Here is a 16,924-nt window from a genome sequence, read left to right as displayed (position 1 = left end):
CGATCGCATCAGATTGATACAGTTAAGCAAAAATTTAATTTGATGTGTGCAAAATTATAAAACTTACAAGATATTAAACTGATGATGAAATTAGCAATGAGTGATTAACTAAATAGTAACTACCAAAGCTTACAAAGGATACTAAACTGATTATAAAATTACCAATGAATGATTAACTAAATAATGATAACTATCAAAGCTTACAAAGGATACTAAACTGATTATAAAATTACCAATGAATGATTAACTAAATAATGATAACTATCAAAGCTTACAAAGGATATAAACTGATGATCAAACTAGCTTTGAATGATTAATTAAGTAGAGCAACTTTCATATATCCATGTGAAATATCTGGTTTTGTGCATATCTGATATATTTTTCAAATCCAGATTTGAATTCACATATCCACATATCTATAAATATTTAAATTATTAGTGTTCACCCAGCCTCAGTGCTATTACACATCATACCAACTGGTAGCCAAGTATGACAAATGTGTTATTTTTATTTGTAATATATTTGTTTATTTGCTGTAATATCTAATCCATATATGGTGAATGTGAATCATAATACAGTGCTAATGTTCAAGGTAAAATTTATGCCTATACAAGTTTACAACTGTCCAGGGCCCAGTCCATAATTTGGCAGGCCAATGACTGTGAAGTTAATTACATTTATCATTTGGAAGAGAGAGAGAAAAATAAAAAAATAAAAAAAACTTTTTTTTTAAATAAAAAATTGTTACAAGCATTGGTTGAATTTTTTCCCCCTGTGCTTCTTCTGTAGAACCATATGCAGATATTTTGTCTACAGGAAGTATTAAGGGGGGCATGTCAAGCTAGTGCAGATGAGAAGTCTTTGACTAAGAATGTGAAGAAAAGTGACAAATAATTCTTTGCTTCTGTCGACACTACAAAAAAAAAAAAAAAAAAAAGAAAAAAAAAAAAGATGAACCACATTGAACTACTGAAAATGAATGGCATAATTATTGAGGATCCTGTTCGGATGGCTAACTGAATAAATATTTTGCATCTACATTCATGTATGAAGAATGTTTTTAGCAATGAGGATACTAAAGTATACTAAGTTATAACTGGCTGCTAAGGCACTCTGAAATCACCCATAATAAGACATGCACCCTGGCTCATCCAGCCAGCAAGCTACCTCCCTTAAAACTAGATGTTGCCATCAAACCCAGGAGTCTTTTTTTGCTTTTAGGCTTGAATGTTTTTCTAATAAATAAACTTCTGTAATTTCAGTATACGATTGTTATGCAGGTGAAAAGAACATTTCTACTATCCTACTTCTATTGCTTATTCTCGTCTTTTTTTTTATTTAAAATACTCCTTTTCCCTTCCCATCCTCAATTTAATATTTCACCCTTATACCATTTGCTTGTTGTTATCAGGACCAATCCTAAACAGAATATCTAGTGTTCTATGTAATACATACTGCCATGCAGTTTGGTTCAACATTTCAGACAGGTAATATAAGATGCACACTGCATAAAGACTTAAATGTTTACACATACAAAATCCAGACAGTACAGACATTGAAAGATCGTGATTACATTAATCACTCAAATTTATTTCATCAGCTAGTGACTGTTATGGACAAGAACAAACACTTTATTCACAGCCTGATAAGGTGCTGATGAAGCACATGTTCATCTTTCTTATTATTCTTACTAGCCACATAATGCAAGGAAGCCTGAGGCTTATGCTGCCCCAGCTATAAATTTCCAAGTTAACCTGAGAGAGAGAGAGAGAGAGAGAGAGAGAGAGAGAGAGAGAGAGAGAGAAAGGGAATCACCAAGAAAGAGAAGAATTATGATATCCAGTTCAAGCCCATACTCACTAGATGTGAGCTTCTGTATTTGTTAATAGGCAAACTTTTCAGTACTAGTGAGGTGAAAATTTTCATCTACTGCACCATGAACCCTCAAGCGAACCAAGGTTAGAGAATGGTGTGCAACATCATCATTCAGCATTACTCACCCTTACTCATTTGAAGACGACAATGAAAATGCAACAACTGTGGCAGCAACATGTGCCGCCAACTGAGAAGATGATTATTAACTCTCAAGTTAATAATGAAAGGCAGTGAGAAAGCTGTTTCCCAATCATATCATATCCAGGAATGAAAAGATTTCTTGGCCAGTGATTATTTTTCTCCCCATACACTACTGCTGAGCTTAAACTCACAGTTCAAGAATAGATAATCAGAATCCTTGTGAAAATGCTGTACCATTTTTAAAGGGCAATATGCACTAATATTGGAGGAGTATCTGCACTGAGAGCAAGGTCAAGCTTGAAAATGTTGTCTCTAAAAAATAAAATGCTTTGTTCTGTACTTGAAGTTGATATGTTTCCTGAATAAAACATCTCAATGAGTTTTTGACTTTTCACTATCATCCTTTACACTAGAAATAACAACATTAGATAGAGCACCACACTTTTCACTGGTGGGAAGTGCTCCCAATCGTTGCAGTAACTCACAACCTAGTAATAAATAATTCATGAAATGAGAGATGTTGAAAGGTTCAAAAAAAATTTTCAGATTAAAGGTATTAATTTCTCTTGGCCTCAATTAGCCTAAATAAGAATTTCTATTTCTATAACAGGACTTGCATTTATTTTTCATATATGCATGAAAAATTTGAGTGACCAGTGTTTTGGAAAAAATTTCTTTTCAAAGGCACTATTAACTCAATTAAGACCTTTCCAACAGTTGTATTACCTTGCAATCTGATAGATCGATGCCATTAAAAGACATATCTATTTTTTACTATTCTAATTTTCTTTATAAAAAGTAAACACTAGTCCTGTTATAGAAATAAACTTCCCTTCATTAAAATTTATTAAGTTTATGTATTGTTTCATTCTTTTAAAGGAGGACACGTACACCCACTTTAAATGTAGATTTTATATAGAATTTTCATGTAATTTGGTAGTTTTGCATGGAATTTCAATTTCTATCTGACATGCATTTTAAATTAAGAGTCAGGGGTAATTACATAATTAATTTAGAATTGAATCTAATTTACAGATATTCCAATCATATATTAGTCTGAAGTTAAGTTCAGTACAAATCAAGTAACCAAACTGTATTTGAACCGAAAATACTTGAGGGTGATTGGGGGCATTGTACAACTTAAGTGTCTCCATACACTAAAATTTATAAATAATTTCATATGATAACTGTTTTCCCTTCAACACATTAAATAAGAACCACATTACGTCCTTTCTATACTATATTATAAATAAAATAATACTAAATTGAATGGAAAAGCCAATATTTAAAATAAGAAAAGAGACTGTTGCCTTATACAATGGGATAATCAGCTCCTTTCCTGGTAGCAGAATTCCTACATATTATTGACAGAACCCCCATGAGCTGTCCTAGCAACTGTCTGCACTGTTCAGTGAACATCGTATTGGACTGCACAATTATCCCTAGATCTTTTTTAATCTCCACCACCTTGTGGTATCACCCAACTAGTATGTTATTCTGGGATTACTGCTACCCATATTTATCGTACCTTGCATGTATTGATGTTAAACCTCAACTGTAACTTCTCAATCCATTTGCCTAATCTTATGCCTTGCTGCTGTAATATGAATTTATTCCTGTCATTGACCACCCTAATAACCTTAGCATTAGCATTAGCAGAGGCATATGATGCAAGAAAGCAAGCTTATTCAGCATCAGCCAAAAAAAAAAAAAAAAAAAAAAAACCGCTCCCATTTCACCCCTCCGTTCGTTCGAAATACCTGTCCAGTTGAGCTTTAAATTTGTTTAGGCTATCAACTTCAACAACAAGTGATGGAAGTCGGTTCCAACAACCAACCACCCGCTGGCCAAAGGCAAATTTCCACACATCTATCCGACATCCGTCCTTCCTCAATTTGAATTTATGCCCTCTGAGGTGATTATTCTGAGAAAGATGAAGAATCCCATTGGCATTGAGCATGATCAAACCATTCAAAGCCTTATACACCTCTATCAGATCACCTCGCCGGTGCCTAGTCTCCAGACTCTGTAATTTGCAAAACTTAAGCCTTTCTTCGTAAGAGCAACCCTTTGTTCCATTTACTAATCTTGTTGCCCTTCTCTGTACCCGTTCAAGCAGCTCTACATCCTTCTTGAAATGAGGCCTCCAGACCTGTATACAGTACTCAAGATGTGGCCTTACCATTGCCTTATACAAGGGAATAATCACCTCCTTATCCCTGCTAGAAAAATTCCTCTTTATCATTGACAAGACACCATGAGCTACTCTTGCAGCTCGTCTGCACTGCTCAGAGAACTTCATATCTGCCTGCACAATTACCCCCAGGTCCTTTTCATTCTCCACCACTGTCAGTGTAGTACCGCAGAGTTGATACGTTGCTCTGGGGTTACTGTTTCCCATATGCAGCACTTTACATTTGTCGATGTTAAACCTCATTTGCCACCTCTCAGCCCATCTGTTCAACCTTTCCAGATCCTGTTGCAGCAGCATAGCGTCAGTATTGTCCTTAACGACCCTGCCAACCTTTGTATCATCTGCAAACTTGGACATTAAACTTGATATCCCATCATCAATATCATTCATAAACACCGAAAACAACGGACCCAACACTGAACCTTGAGGAACTCCACTAATAACATTAGTCCACGTTGAGCAGTGTCCATTGATTACCACTCTCTGTCTTCTGCCACTCAACCATCCCCTTATCCATAGCAGCAATTTGCCTCCAATGCCACACTGCTCCAATTTGTGCAGCAGTCTTCCATGTGCAACAGTATCAAAAGCCTTTCTAAGATCCAAATATATAATATCAAAGTTATTCCCTGCATCCAGTTCTTTTGTGACTACATCATAGTATCCAATCAAATTGGTCAGGCAAGACCTGCCCTTAACAAAACCATGCTGCGTCTGAGCTATAACTGAATTCTTGTCTAGATGATCCTGCAGTGCTTCTTTAACCAGTGCCTCCATTAATTTACCTGGAACAGAAGTTAAACTAACAGGTCTATAATTACTTGTGTCAGCCTTTGATCCTCCTTTGTGAATTGGGGTTACATTTGCACATCTCCAGTCTATGGGTACCTCCCCTGAGTCCAAAGAAGCTCTCATAATTATGGCTAGGGGTTTGCATACTTCCTTTGCTGCCTCCTTTAATATAACTGGATAGATCCCATCCACCCCAGGTGCCTTTTTTATGTTTATCCTCAACAATCTCTCCTCCACTTTCCTCTCAGTTATTACAAAATCATCCAGCTCACTGACAATGTTTACTTTACCTACATCATTCTCCTTCCTGAATAACTCCTCATGCGGGAATGTAGATGCAAAATATTCGTTTAGATTGTTAGCCACCTGAGCAGGATCCTCAACTGTTGAACCATCAATATCCAGTGGACCAATCTGATTCATCCCTTTCCTTTTCGAGTTCAAGTATGTAAAGAACTCTTTTCTGTTTTTCTTTGCATCCTTTGCCAAGGATTTTTCATAGTCTGCCTTTGCCTGCCTAATCTCCTTTGTGACTTGGTTACAGACCAACTTATATCTATCATAGGCTTCCATGTCACCCATTAATTTGTATGTATCCCATGCATTTTTCTTCTCTGCCACATGTCTCATTAGTTCATCTGACAACCATTTAGGCCTAAACCTTGAACAATATTTCTTAGTTGGTATGTAAAGCCTGGTAGCCTCGAAGATTAGTTCCTTGAATGCTTCCCATTTTGAGTTTGCTGTTGGTAACATCATCAGTTGGTCCCACTGTATAGAATTTAAATACTGTCTCAGACCATCATAGTCGCCTTTACGAAAACAAAAACCCTTCCCTTTACCTCTGATGGTAGTTACCTCCTTGAGTAAATCCCACTTCAACACACTGTGATCACTGCCACCTAGTGGTTCATTTATCTGCAGGTTCTTAATGGATGAAGAATCACTACTGATAATCAGATCAAGAGTATTGCTCCCTCTTGTTGCCTCACGAACATGCTGATGTAGAAAACAATCATCCAATAAATCCACAAAAGCCTTGCTAGTGTGCGAGTGACCAACCCACAAATTCCAGTCAATATCTGGGAAATTAAAGTCCCCCATTATAAGACTCTCTGATTTACTGGCCCACTCTATTTCCCTGTACAAAATCTTATTATACTCATCAGAGTCATTAGGCCTATAGCACACTCCTACTCTCAATTTTGATTTCCCTATGCTTATGTCACACCAAACTGACTCGACGCTGCCCTGTCCATCGATGTCGACTGGCTTCACTTCCTTGGACTTTATGTGTTTCTTAATTAATAGCATAACCCCTCCTCCCCTCCTGTCCTGTCTATCCTTTCTATACACATTGTATTCCCCAAATTCCAGTTCCGCATTACTTATATCTGTGTGACACCACGTCTCTGATATCCCAACAATATCTGCCTTTGATGTTTTGAGCAATACCTCAAATTCATCAAATTTATTTACCAAACTCCTAGCATTGGTGTACACGCAGGTATACATGCACCTGTTTCTATTCTTAGCTACCCTAACACAACCCATGTGTTTACCTGTACCGCAATGACTACCAGCAGTCTCTGAAATATCCTGCATTTTGTTTTTCAGACTTCTGCTCATTTCAATAGAAGCAGTGCAAGAATCACTTCCACCTCTGCCACTGGCTACTGTTAATCTATTAGTCCTTGTATCCCCCCCAACTAGCAGTTTTCCGACCCACCTAACACTGCCTCGACAGCATCAGCAAAAATTCTTGCACCCTTTCTATTTAAGTGTATCCCATCCCTGTAGAAGCAATCTCTCCTGTTAACAAGTACAGTCCAGGCTGAAAAAAATTCTACCCCTTGAGCCTTGCACAATCCCTCCAGGGCCGAATTGATCGACAAGGCTCTCATCATATACTCCCTCCTATCGTGTCTGGGCAGAATTGCAGACACTTTCAAGTTCAACCCTAATTCACGGCTTTTTTTCAACAGTGACCTGTACTTGCTAAGTAATTCCGCCGGTCTCCTACTCTTAATATCATTAGTGCCAACGTGTACAACTATATCACCTTTTGTGCCCTTAAAAGATGATATCCGCTCTACAACGTCATCAACCTTTGCCCCTGGCAGACATACCCTGGTCCTATTCCACCTATCCTTTTTACAAAGGATGTTCCCCGTTTCCCTGACAATAGAGTCACCAACAACTACTAGTTCCTGTGGGACCAGCGCATTCTGCCTAGGGGGCTGCTTCTGTGTTGCCTGATGACCAAGTGCAAGCTCTGGCATTGATGTGGGCAGCTGAGAGCTTGATGGGCCCCTCAATTTATTTCCTTCGAGGGCATCCACCCTGTCCTTCAAGCTCTCATAAAGGCCCATAACAACGCTGAGTTGTCGCCTGATTTCCTTGCACTCCTTACATCGTGAACACACAAAGACAACCCCCTTGGCAGTATCATATCCCGTACCCGACTGCTCCGCAAACATCAAGCAAACAGTGCATTTTAATAGACTGTGATTCAGAGGGCAACTGCCCCCCTCAGTTCTCCCCTGAACCACAGCACTCCCATTAGCTTGAGCCTTTTGCTTTGCTGCTCTGGTCAGAGTCATGATTCCGATTTAATTCAATAAAATTCAAAACAAAAATTAAATCCTTAAGTTATATCCCAAAACAGTTATGTTATATATATATTTTTTTCGGTATCTAGTGTTTTCTACGAGTTCCCTTTATACAACTTCCGTATCACGTGTACCACTATAGTTATGTATTAATTATTTGTTAGATTAAGTCGTTATATATATATATATATATAGAGTTAAAAGTACAATTTAATTGACAATAAAGTTTATCAAGATTAATAGATTTACTGATTAATTGACAATATTATATTATGCACTATACGACACTAAGCTTATGCTATCGTGTAAAAATGGCGGGAATTCACGAACGGTATTTCTACGGACTCGTAAGTATTGATTAGCTTCCAAATCTCGCTATCTCAATTTAGAATAAACTAAGGATCCTGACTAGCTCTATAATCTACTTATAGAAGATAATTTGATATAACAGTTGGTTAATAAATCGACTAAATTTGGTTAAAAAAAAATTTGGTTTGTGACACGTGGATTTGATACCGTTACCGATACTAAGTAATATCTACAAAATCTCTGTCTAAGTTAAACTTTAAACTAAGTATGTAACTAGGAATATAAAGCTACTCTACAAAATAAGTTAATATGACAATTTAAACTAATAAAGCAGAAAATAAATCAGGAAAAACTTCTCTGTTTGAAGAGCTTTAAGTAGCAATGGCCGCACAGGCTAACCTCGCACCCAGATTGTCTCAGATGATACAAAGGTGCGAGGCTAACCTCGCACCTTTGTATCATCTACAGACTTAGACATTATACTTCATAGATCTTCAATAATAAAAACTGAAAACAGTAAAGGGGCCCAGCTCTCAACTGAGAGACTCCAATAACAACATTGATCCAGGAAGAGCAGTGCTCATTAATAACCATCCTCTGTCTTCTGCTACTTAACTACCCCCTTTATCCACAGCAGTAACTTGCCAATAATTCCACACTGCTCCAATTTGTACAGCAGACTTTCACATGGAACAGTGTCAAAAGCTTTGATGGAATCTAAGTATATGACGTAAAAATTATTTTTTGTATCCGTTTCCTTTGTTACTGCTTCATAGTAACTAATTAAAATGGTCAAACAAGATCTACTTTAATAAATAAATAGTGTTATTTCAATGTAATTCCATTCCTGTCAAGATGATTCTACAATATTTCTTTATACACTGACTCCATTATTTTCCCTGGCATAGTCATGCTTACAGGTCTGTTATTACTTACTTTGCTCTTTGATCCCCCCTTTCCCTTTGTGAATAGGAGACATTTGCACATATCCAATCTTTGGGGGACATCCTCTGAATCAAAAGATGCTCTTATAGTTATGGGAGGTTTGCTTACCTCTTCTGTTGCTTCTTTTAATATAACTGGATCAATTCCATCACTCAGGTGCCTTATTTATGTTTTAGCTTCAACAATTTTATTCTGCTTATTTTCAGTTATCACAAAATCATTTTGCTCCCAGTTATATTTTTTAGCATTTTATACCACCCAAGAGACACTGTTCAAGGTTTAAGGCTTAAGTGGATTTCAGATAAATTGATAAGACTAATCGCAAAGAAGAAAAATGCATGGGATGTTTATAAATGAAAAGAGGGCACAGAAACGTATGGAAAGTACAAACAAGTTAATGCAGGGTGTTAAATTTCAGGAATGTTATAATGTTTTATATGTATATATATAAAGCAGAAATCAACAACACTTATGTAAAACCTGAACGCATCATGTTTCTGCACATCAGCCATATTCCCATTCATTCCTCCAATTGGTCCATGGCAAAAAAAATTTTAATATCCAGTGCTTCAGCTACATATGGTATAAGGATAACCAGTGTGTTAGGTATGAAAAAATAAAATAAAATAAAATAAAATAAAATAAAATAAAATAAATAAATAAATAATAATATCCATACTTCTACTGTCTGATCTCAATGAAAATTTGGAAAACCCAATAAATGATTCCAAACAATTATCTAAATAAAAATTTCATGAAATCTATTCATTGGGAGGAGAGTTATTAAATGTAGACAGATGGACAAAAAAATAATAAGTGCTGAATTGCTATTGGTCTGACTTTTATGAAATTTGGGATTACTCTACACATCTCTCTAACAGAGCTTAGAATAAAATTTAATGAATATCCATCCACCAGGAGTCGAGTTAATACATGTGGACAAAGAAATAATAATTGCCATATTTCTCTTGGATTCATTTTATTTAAATATAATGATGGCTTGATATATTCTTCTAAAAGAGCCAAATATAAAACTTTATGAAAATTATTCCAATGGGAGTAGAGTTATTAAATGCAGATGGATGCACATGGTGAAGATAATAAGCACATCACACACACATACCTAGTGTGCAATTAAATTATTAAGGGGGGGGCATGTCAAGCTAGTGCAGATGAGAAGTCTTTGACTACGAATGTGAAGAAAAGTGACAAATAATTCTTTGCTTCTGTCGACACTACAAAAAAAAAAAAAAAAAAAAAAGATGAACCACATTGAACTACTGGAAATGAATGGCATAATTATTGAGGATCCTGTTCGGATGGCTAACTGAATAAATATTTTGCATCTACATTCATGCATGAAGAATGTTTTTAGCAATGAGGATACTAAAGTATACTAAGTTATAACTGGCTGCTAAGGCACTCTGAAATCACCCATAATAAGACATGCACCCTGGCTCATCCAGCCAGCAAGCTACCTCCCTTAAAACTAGATGTTGCCATCAACCCCAGGAGTCTTTTTTTGCTTTTAGGCTTGAATGTTTTTCTAATAAATAAACTTCTGTAATTTCAGTATACGATTGTTATGCAGGTGAAACGAACATTCCTACTATCCTACTTCTATTGCTTTTTCTCGTCTTTATTTATTTAAAATACTCCTTTTCCCTTCCCATCCTCAATTTAATATTTCACCCTTATACCATTTGCTTGTTCCAAATTTATTTTTAAAATACATTGATTTCTCATCTATACAGAATTAAATCCTACACTAAATTCCACATATTTATATTAAACATATTGATATTAACCATTTTTATCCCAACTCGATGCTTATATTAAACATATTGATATTAACCATTTTTATCCCAACTCGATGCTTATATTAAACATATTGATATTAACCATTTTTATCCCAACTTGATGCTTGTATAAAACAAATTGATATTAACCATTTTTATCCCAACTCAATGCTTATATTAAACATATTGATATTAGCCATTTTTAATAAAACTCAATACCTATTTTTACTAAATAAATTACACTGCATTGGGACTACCATGTCCATACTGTATTAGAAAGTGCTAATTTCATATCATTCCTTTTTGGCCTTTCATTTTTCTTCTACTACTATTGACAACTATAGTAACACAGTTCCTGATACATGGTCAGGAACTGTGTGATCATGGTAGGCCCCTGATGAAATACCTGATCATGTATTAATATTTATTTCAGCTGACATCAGATCAAGCAATTTTTGCATTACCTATTTTACTAAAATTGTTCCCCCCATATCTGATGACAGCTATACCATTTTCATTTTATTTTTATTTGCATTTTATTAATATTTTCTTGTACTAATTTTACTTTACAGTTTGCTCACTTTATATTGGCTTGGTGATTCAGCCCATAATTTACTTAATTCATCATAACCTCTAGGACATTAACATTCTTTCACCTTTCACTAATCTACTACTCTGATTTTTCTACTTTCCTCACCCTGATAGTTACTGGCACCTTGTGTAACTTTCACATCCATTTATACATACTTTATTTAATTTAATATTAATACAAATTATATACAGAGAGAGAGAGACAGACAGACAGAGAGAGAGAGAGAGAGAGAGAGAGAGAGAGAGAGATATATATATATATATATTGTTATAGGCCATCAGATGCAAGGAAACTAACCTTTTTCTGGGAAAAAAAAAAAAAAAAAAAAAAAATATATATATATATATATATATATATATATATATATATATATATTTTTTTTTTTTTTTTTTTTTTTTCCCAGAAAAAGGTTAGTTTCCTTGCATCTGATGGCCTATAACAATATTAATTTCAGGGTAATGCCAAGTTTCTGTTGGCATTAGCTGTTTAACTAGGAGCTAAAACTTATTCGTTTTATTGACAAAGCTCCTAGTAATCACTGCAGACAGTTTAGACTATGAGTTCCTTTGTAGTTTACTACCCTAATACATCCTAGTTTTGAGATGGAGAGAGATTAGTACATTTAAGTGGTGATTTCTATAGTTTTCTGGAAATAAAATAAAAATGGAAAAGCTAAGGGATACTTTTTGTATCAAAGAATGAAATTTATAAAAAAATAACTTACTCGTTTTGTTTTAATGTTCAGTTCTTGAAGCTTCTGTATCTGACTATGCAAATCTTCTAAATTAATTCCAATACAATTATTGGCTACAGTCTCGCCAATGTCATCTTGCCATTCAAATGGTACATTCAGATTTCTTTTTTCCTGATTGGTTGGTGGTGATTTCCTTTTATTTTGTGGAGGAGGAGATTTCCAGCTTCCTTGGGCTTCTAAATATAAACCTTCCCCATCAGTATCACCATTTTGTACCAAATCTTCAGTGCCAAGAGAATGTGCTGACCTATCTGATGTTGCATACTGCCATTCTTGGGGTCGGAAACCTGACCATTCTCCATCTTGATGACCTGCGGGAGGCCCATCTTTGAGCAACTGCTCTATAAAAGGTTAAAAATAACATTTCATGCTTTTATTTAGTATACAGATGCAAAGTACATTTAATATATATATATATATATATATATATATTTTTTTTTTTTTAAATTAGAAGATTAACCCAGCAGCAGGCATGCAGCTGGAGTCATTTCACCCATTTAATCACTGAAATTTCTATAAGAATTATGTTTCTGTGAATTTTAATGTGTGCCCTGCATGGCCTTCGATTTAAATTTGCACTCTCAGAAATTCCAATGATTTATTATTTTCAATAGAAAATAATATTCATAAAGGATATCTGTTTCTACTATATACATTCACTTATTTTAGGGTGGATATAAGGAGTTATTTATAAATTGGGTGTTGCTCTTAAAATTCAAAACCCCAATACCCCCTTCTCCCATGATGATAAAGAACACCCAATTTATATATATCTTATGCATCATCAATAAGTAAACAAATATCAAAATTTACCAGAAAGCACAACATAACCATATTTCCAGGAGTCTAAACACTAAAAATCCTCTTAAGAAGCCCTTCTAATTCTTCCAAATCTAGTACTCTTGCAATCAAGAAAAATAAGGGAAGAAGCTCATGAAAATCTCCATTTACACTGTCCAATGATGCCTACATTAGACAGAGTAAGTTGATATCATTTATGACAGTCAAAGAACAGAAATCTGACATAGCAGACAGGTTCAATAATAGGAGATTATATAAAGAGACATTTATGATTCTGGCAATATAAAACAACATAAATTGAAACAAAGGGATAATATGATAAATCCTGAAACAATTAATAAGAATCCCAGCAAAAACAGTACTAAACAGACAAAGCCCAGTTAATAACCTGAGGAGATTCCAAAAGAATAGCCCAGAGACAATCTAGAGCCTGACCGTGGAAACCTTTGTCTTCCTGCTTAATTAATCCTACTTAAACTCAGCCAAAGAAATAAGTGATGTTTGTTTGTTGTTTGGTTTTTAGGAGCATTAGCAACTAAGGCCATATTGCTCCGTGAATATGCGGTGGTCATTCCTGACCTTTCCGCATCCTCCGTATCTGGTGGTGACGGGCACAAACCCCGGTCTAATCAAGAAGCGTGTGCTAAGCACTGCTGCTCCTTCCCACCTGGCTACAGAGGCGCCGAAATAAGTGATACCAACATGCATAAGTAATTAGTCAAGCATATATGGCTGTAATCATATATAGTTTGTCCATTTAATCCTTTTGTGTTTTTTGTGATGGTGTAACAGCAAGATTACAAGTATCAACTATTAGTACTAACTGATTGGTATTAACTTATTATAGTATTAACTTTAATAAATATTAAAGTTAATACTATACTATTACCCCCAGGTCCTTTTCATTCTCTACCAATGTCAGTGTAGTACCACAGAGATGATACATTACTCGGGGGTTACTGCTTCCCATATGTAGTACATCTAAACCTCTTTTTATGCGAATTTTTTTTTACGCGAATTGGGATATTAAAAATAATTTTTTTAAGTGATTTTTATTCACTTTTACATGACCTTCATGATTTTTTCCTAACTTAGACTTCTAAAGTCTAAGTTAGGAAAAAATCCGTAATTCAAGAAAATTCTGAGAATTTTGTAGAATGCATTCTCGTTTCAATTAAGAAAATTCTAAATTCCCTGAATTACGTAACTGACTGTGCATAAACAAAAAAAAAAACAGCAGTTGTTTGCAGTTTGAATTTGGTTTCTCGTATCAACTTAGAAAATTCTTACGAATTTCATTTATTGGGAATTCCCCAAATTACATAACCGACTGTGCATAAAAAAGCAGTTCTTAGCAGTTTGAATTTGGTGTTGAGTAGACAACACAGTTACCGCATTTTTTGCATTTGCATTTTTTAAGTGAAATCAAAATAAAAATCGCGTTATAAAATTTTGCCAAGAAATAATAAATGGTAAGCTACATTGCATGTAATTTTCAAACTTTCATTTCATTAACCAAAGATTTTAATCCAGCCTTCACATGATGTTGCTGATAAACAAAAAAATAAGGAAAGCTGTTTCCTTGGATATAAAAATTCAAATTTTAGATCGTCTTCAAACTGGGGAAGGTGCAACGGCTGTGGGTAAGCATTTTGGAGTCCGTGACTCAACTATCAGATCTATAAAGAAAAATGAAGAGGCTATTAGGAAAGCGGTATGTTCTGGTACAAAATCAAGTGCGAAATTATCATCATACACAAGAGATGTTGTTCTAGAAAAGGCCGAAAAGGCTTTAATGATGTGGATAGAAGATAATCTACAAAAAAGAATGCCAGTTGACGGAAATTCCATCAAGCAATCAGCATTGAGATTTTATGAACAGATTAAAAAACTGCAGCCAGTTACTTCATCTCAATCGAGGAAAAAATATGAATTTCATGCAAGCAATGGTTGGCTGGCTAAGTTTATTAAAGACATGCTCTTCATAATATAAAAATTAAAGGTGAAACAGCTTCTGCTGATGAAATGCTAAAGCATTTCCACAAAAACTTGCAAAAATAATTGAAGATGGAGGTTACACTCATGAACAAGTTTGGAATATGGATGAAACTGGCCTTTTCTGGAAAAAAAATGCCAAACAGAACTTACGTATCAAAAATGCAAAAAACTGTTAGTGGGTTCAAAGCAGCAAAGGATTGCATAACACTCCTATTTTGTTCAAACGCTTTAGGAGATCGGATGTTAAAACCACTGCTCATGAATTGATCATTAAGACCATGGCCAATGAAAGGCGTAGATTTTCAAAAATTGCCAGTTCATTGGATGGCCAACAAAAAAGCTTGGGTGACTTGATATTTTCATCACTGAGTGGTTCCACAAACATTTTGTGCCAGAAGTTAGACGCTATTTGAATGACAAGTGTCTCGAATTTAAAGTGCTTTTGATTCTTGATAATGTGCCCGGTCATCCTGCCATAGAACACCCAAATGTGCAATTTTGTTTTCTGCCGCTCAATACCACATCATTGCTACAACCTCTAGATCAGGGTATAATTGCGACTTTTAAAACATTATGTCAGACGAACATTTCAGTTCGTTTTGAACAAGCTAAAATGATGTTTGTTTGTTTGGTTGAGTTTTATTGGCGCATCAGCAACTATGGCTATAATGCGCCAGCTAAAATGATGATGAAACACTGTCAGTGGATGTGGGGAAAAAATTTTCAATTATGGATTGTATTGATTAGGTTCGATTTTCGTTATGTGAATTGAGACCAGAAATTATGAATGAATGCTCGAATGTGTTAAAGAGAATGATCCTGTTCCCTTCAATCATACTGCAGAATTCCCAATATAATAGTTTGGCATGTGAAATTGGCGGAGGATTCGATGATCTTACGTCGGCAGATATCGAAGAATTGTTAATTGATAAACCTCTTAGCGACGACGAAATAGTGGAGATTGTTTCTGAGACTCCTGAAAGTGAAGAAGTTAATGATAATGATCAAGATAATCCTACTTTTACTGCTGATATAATTAAAGAAGGTCTTAAACTGGCCAGTAATTTAGGTAATTATTTTGCCCAACATGATCCAAATGAAGAACGTGCTGGGAAGTTTTCATGTGAGCTTAAGTTGTTAAATGTCTTCATACAGAGAATTATATCGTGACTTTTCTAAAGCATCAACACAGCGATTAATAACTGAGTTCATGCCTAAAACTACTGAAACAACCAGTGGTACTTTTGTTCAAGACACGACAAAAAGAATTCCACAAACTGAGGCGGAAGTTGATGACAATAATACCATATCTAGTAGATCTAGTGATATTACAGTCTCACGAAAATGAAAGCTTTCACATTTATTGTCAGAAACTGATAGTGAATAAAATAATTTTTTTATAGAATCCTTAGCAAACAACTGAAATGAATATGTTATTTTTTTAAAGTAATTAAAATTCATTATATGTATGTATGTTCTTCATGAAATGTAAATAAAAATCTTATAATCCTAATGAATTTAATGTTTGTTTTTTTTCATTATTTTGCTTATATTTCAGGTTTGGAACCAATCTTCACTTTTTCTATGCAGTCAGTAGTTCTTTTTATGCGTAATTTTTAGGAACATATCTATCGCGTAAAAAGAGGTTTAGGTGTACTTTACATTTGTCAACGTTAAACTTAATTTGCCAACGTGTCAGCCCATCTGCTCAACTTTTCTAGATCCTGTTGCAGCAGTGTACTGTCATTAGAGTCCTTAAAAACCCTGCCAATCTTCATATCGTCTGCAAATTTGGACATTAAGCTTGATATATACCATCATCAATATCATTTACAAATAAAAAAACAACAATGGACCTAACACTACTAATAACATCCTGCAGTGTTCTTTAACCAGTGCCTCCATTAATTTTCCTGGAACAGAAGTTAAACTAACAGGTCTATAATTACTTGTGTCGCCCTTTGATCCTCCTTTGTGAATTGGGGTCACATTTGCACATCTCCACTCCATGGGTCCAAGGAAGCTCTCATAATTATGGCTAAGGGTTTGCTTACTTCCTTTGCTGCCTCCTTTAATATAACTGGATAGATCCCATCCACCCCGGGCGCCTTT

At 35.1% G+C, this 16,924-nt stretch overlaps 1 protein-coding gene across 3 annotated transcripts in view; it reads right to left on the bottom strand.

The window, feature by feature from the left end:
- LOC150082125 (uncharacterized) overlaps positions 1 to 16,924 on the bottom strand; it is a 645,531-nt gene that overhangs the window by 471,301 nt on the left and 157,306 nt on the right. For all 3 annotated transcript variants that reach the window (XM_090379113.1, XM_090379114.1, XM_090379115.1), the window contains one exon: positions 11,984 to 12,354. In XM_090379113.1, coding sequence (XP_090235239.1) covers positions 11,984 to 12,354 — 371 coding nt within the window. The remainder of the gene's footprint in view (positions 1 to 11,983; positions 12,355 to 16,924) is intronic.

The sequence above is a fragment of the Mastigoproctus giganteus genome, chromosome 8 (assembly GCF_048544385.1).
Source record: "Mastigoproctus giganteus isolate SK-2022 chromosome 8, ASM4854438v1, whole genome shotgun sequence".
NCBI lineage: Eukaryota > Metazoa > Arthropoda > Arachnida > Uropygi > Thelyphonidae > Mastigoproctus > Mastigoproctus giganteus.
This window is presented reverse-complemented; position numbering and strand designations above follow the sequence as displayed.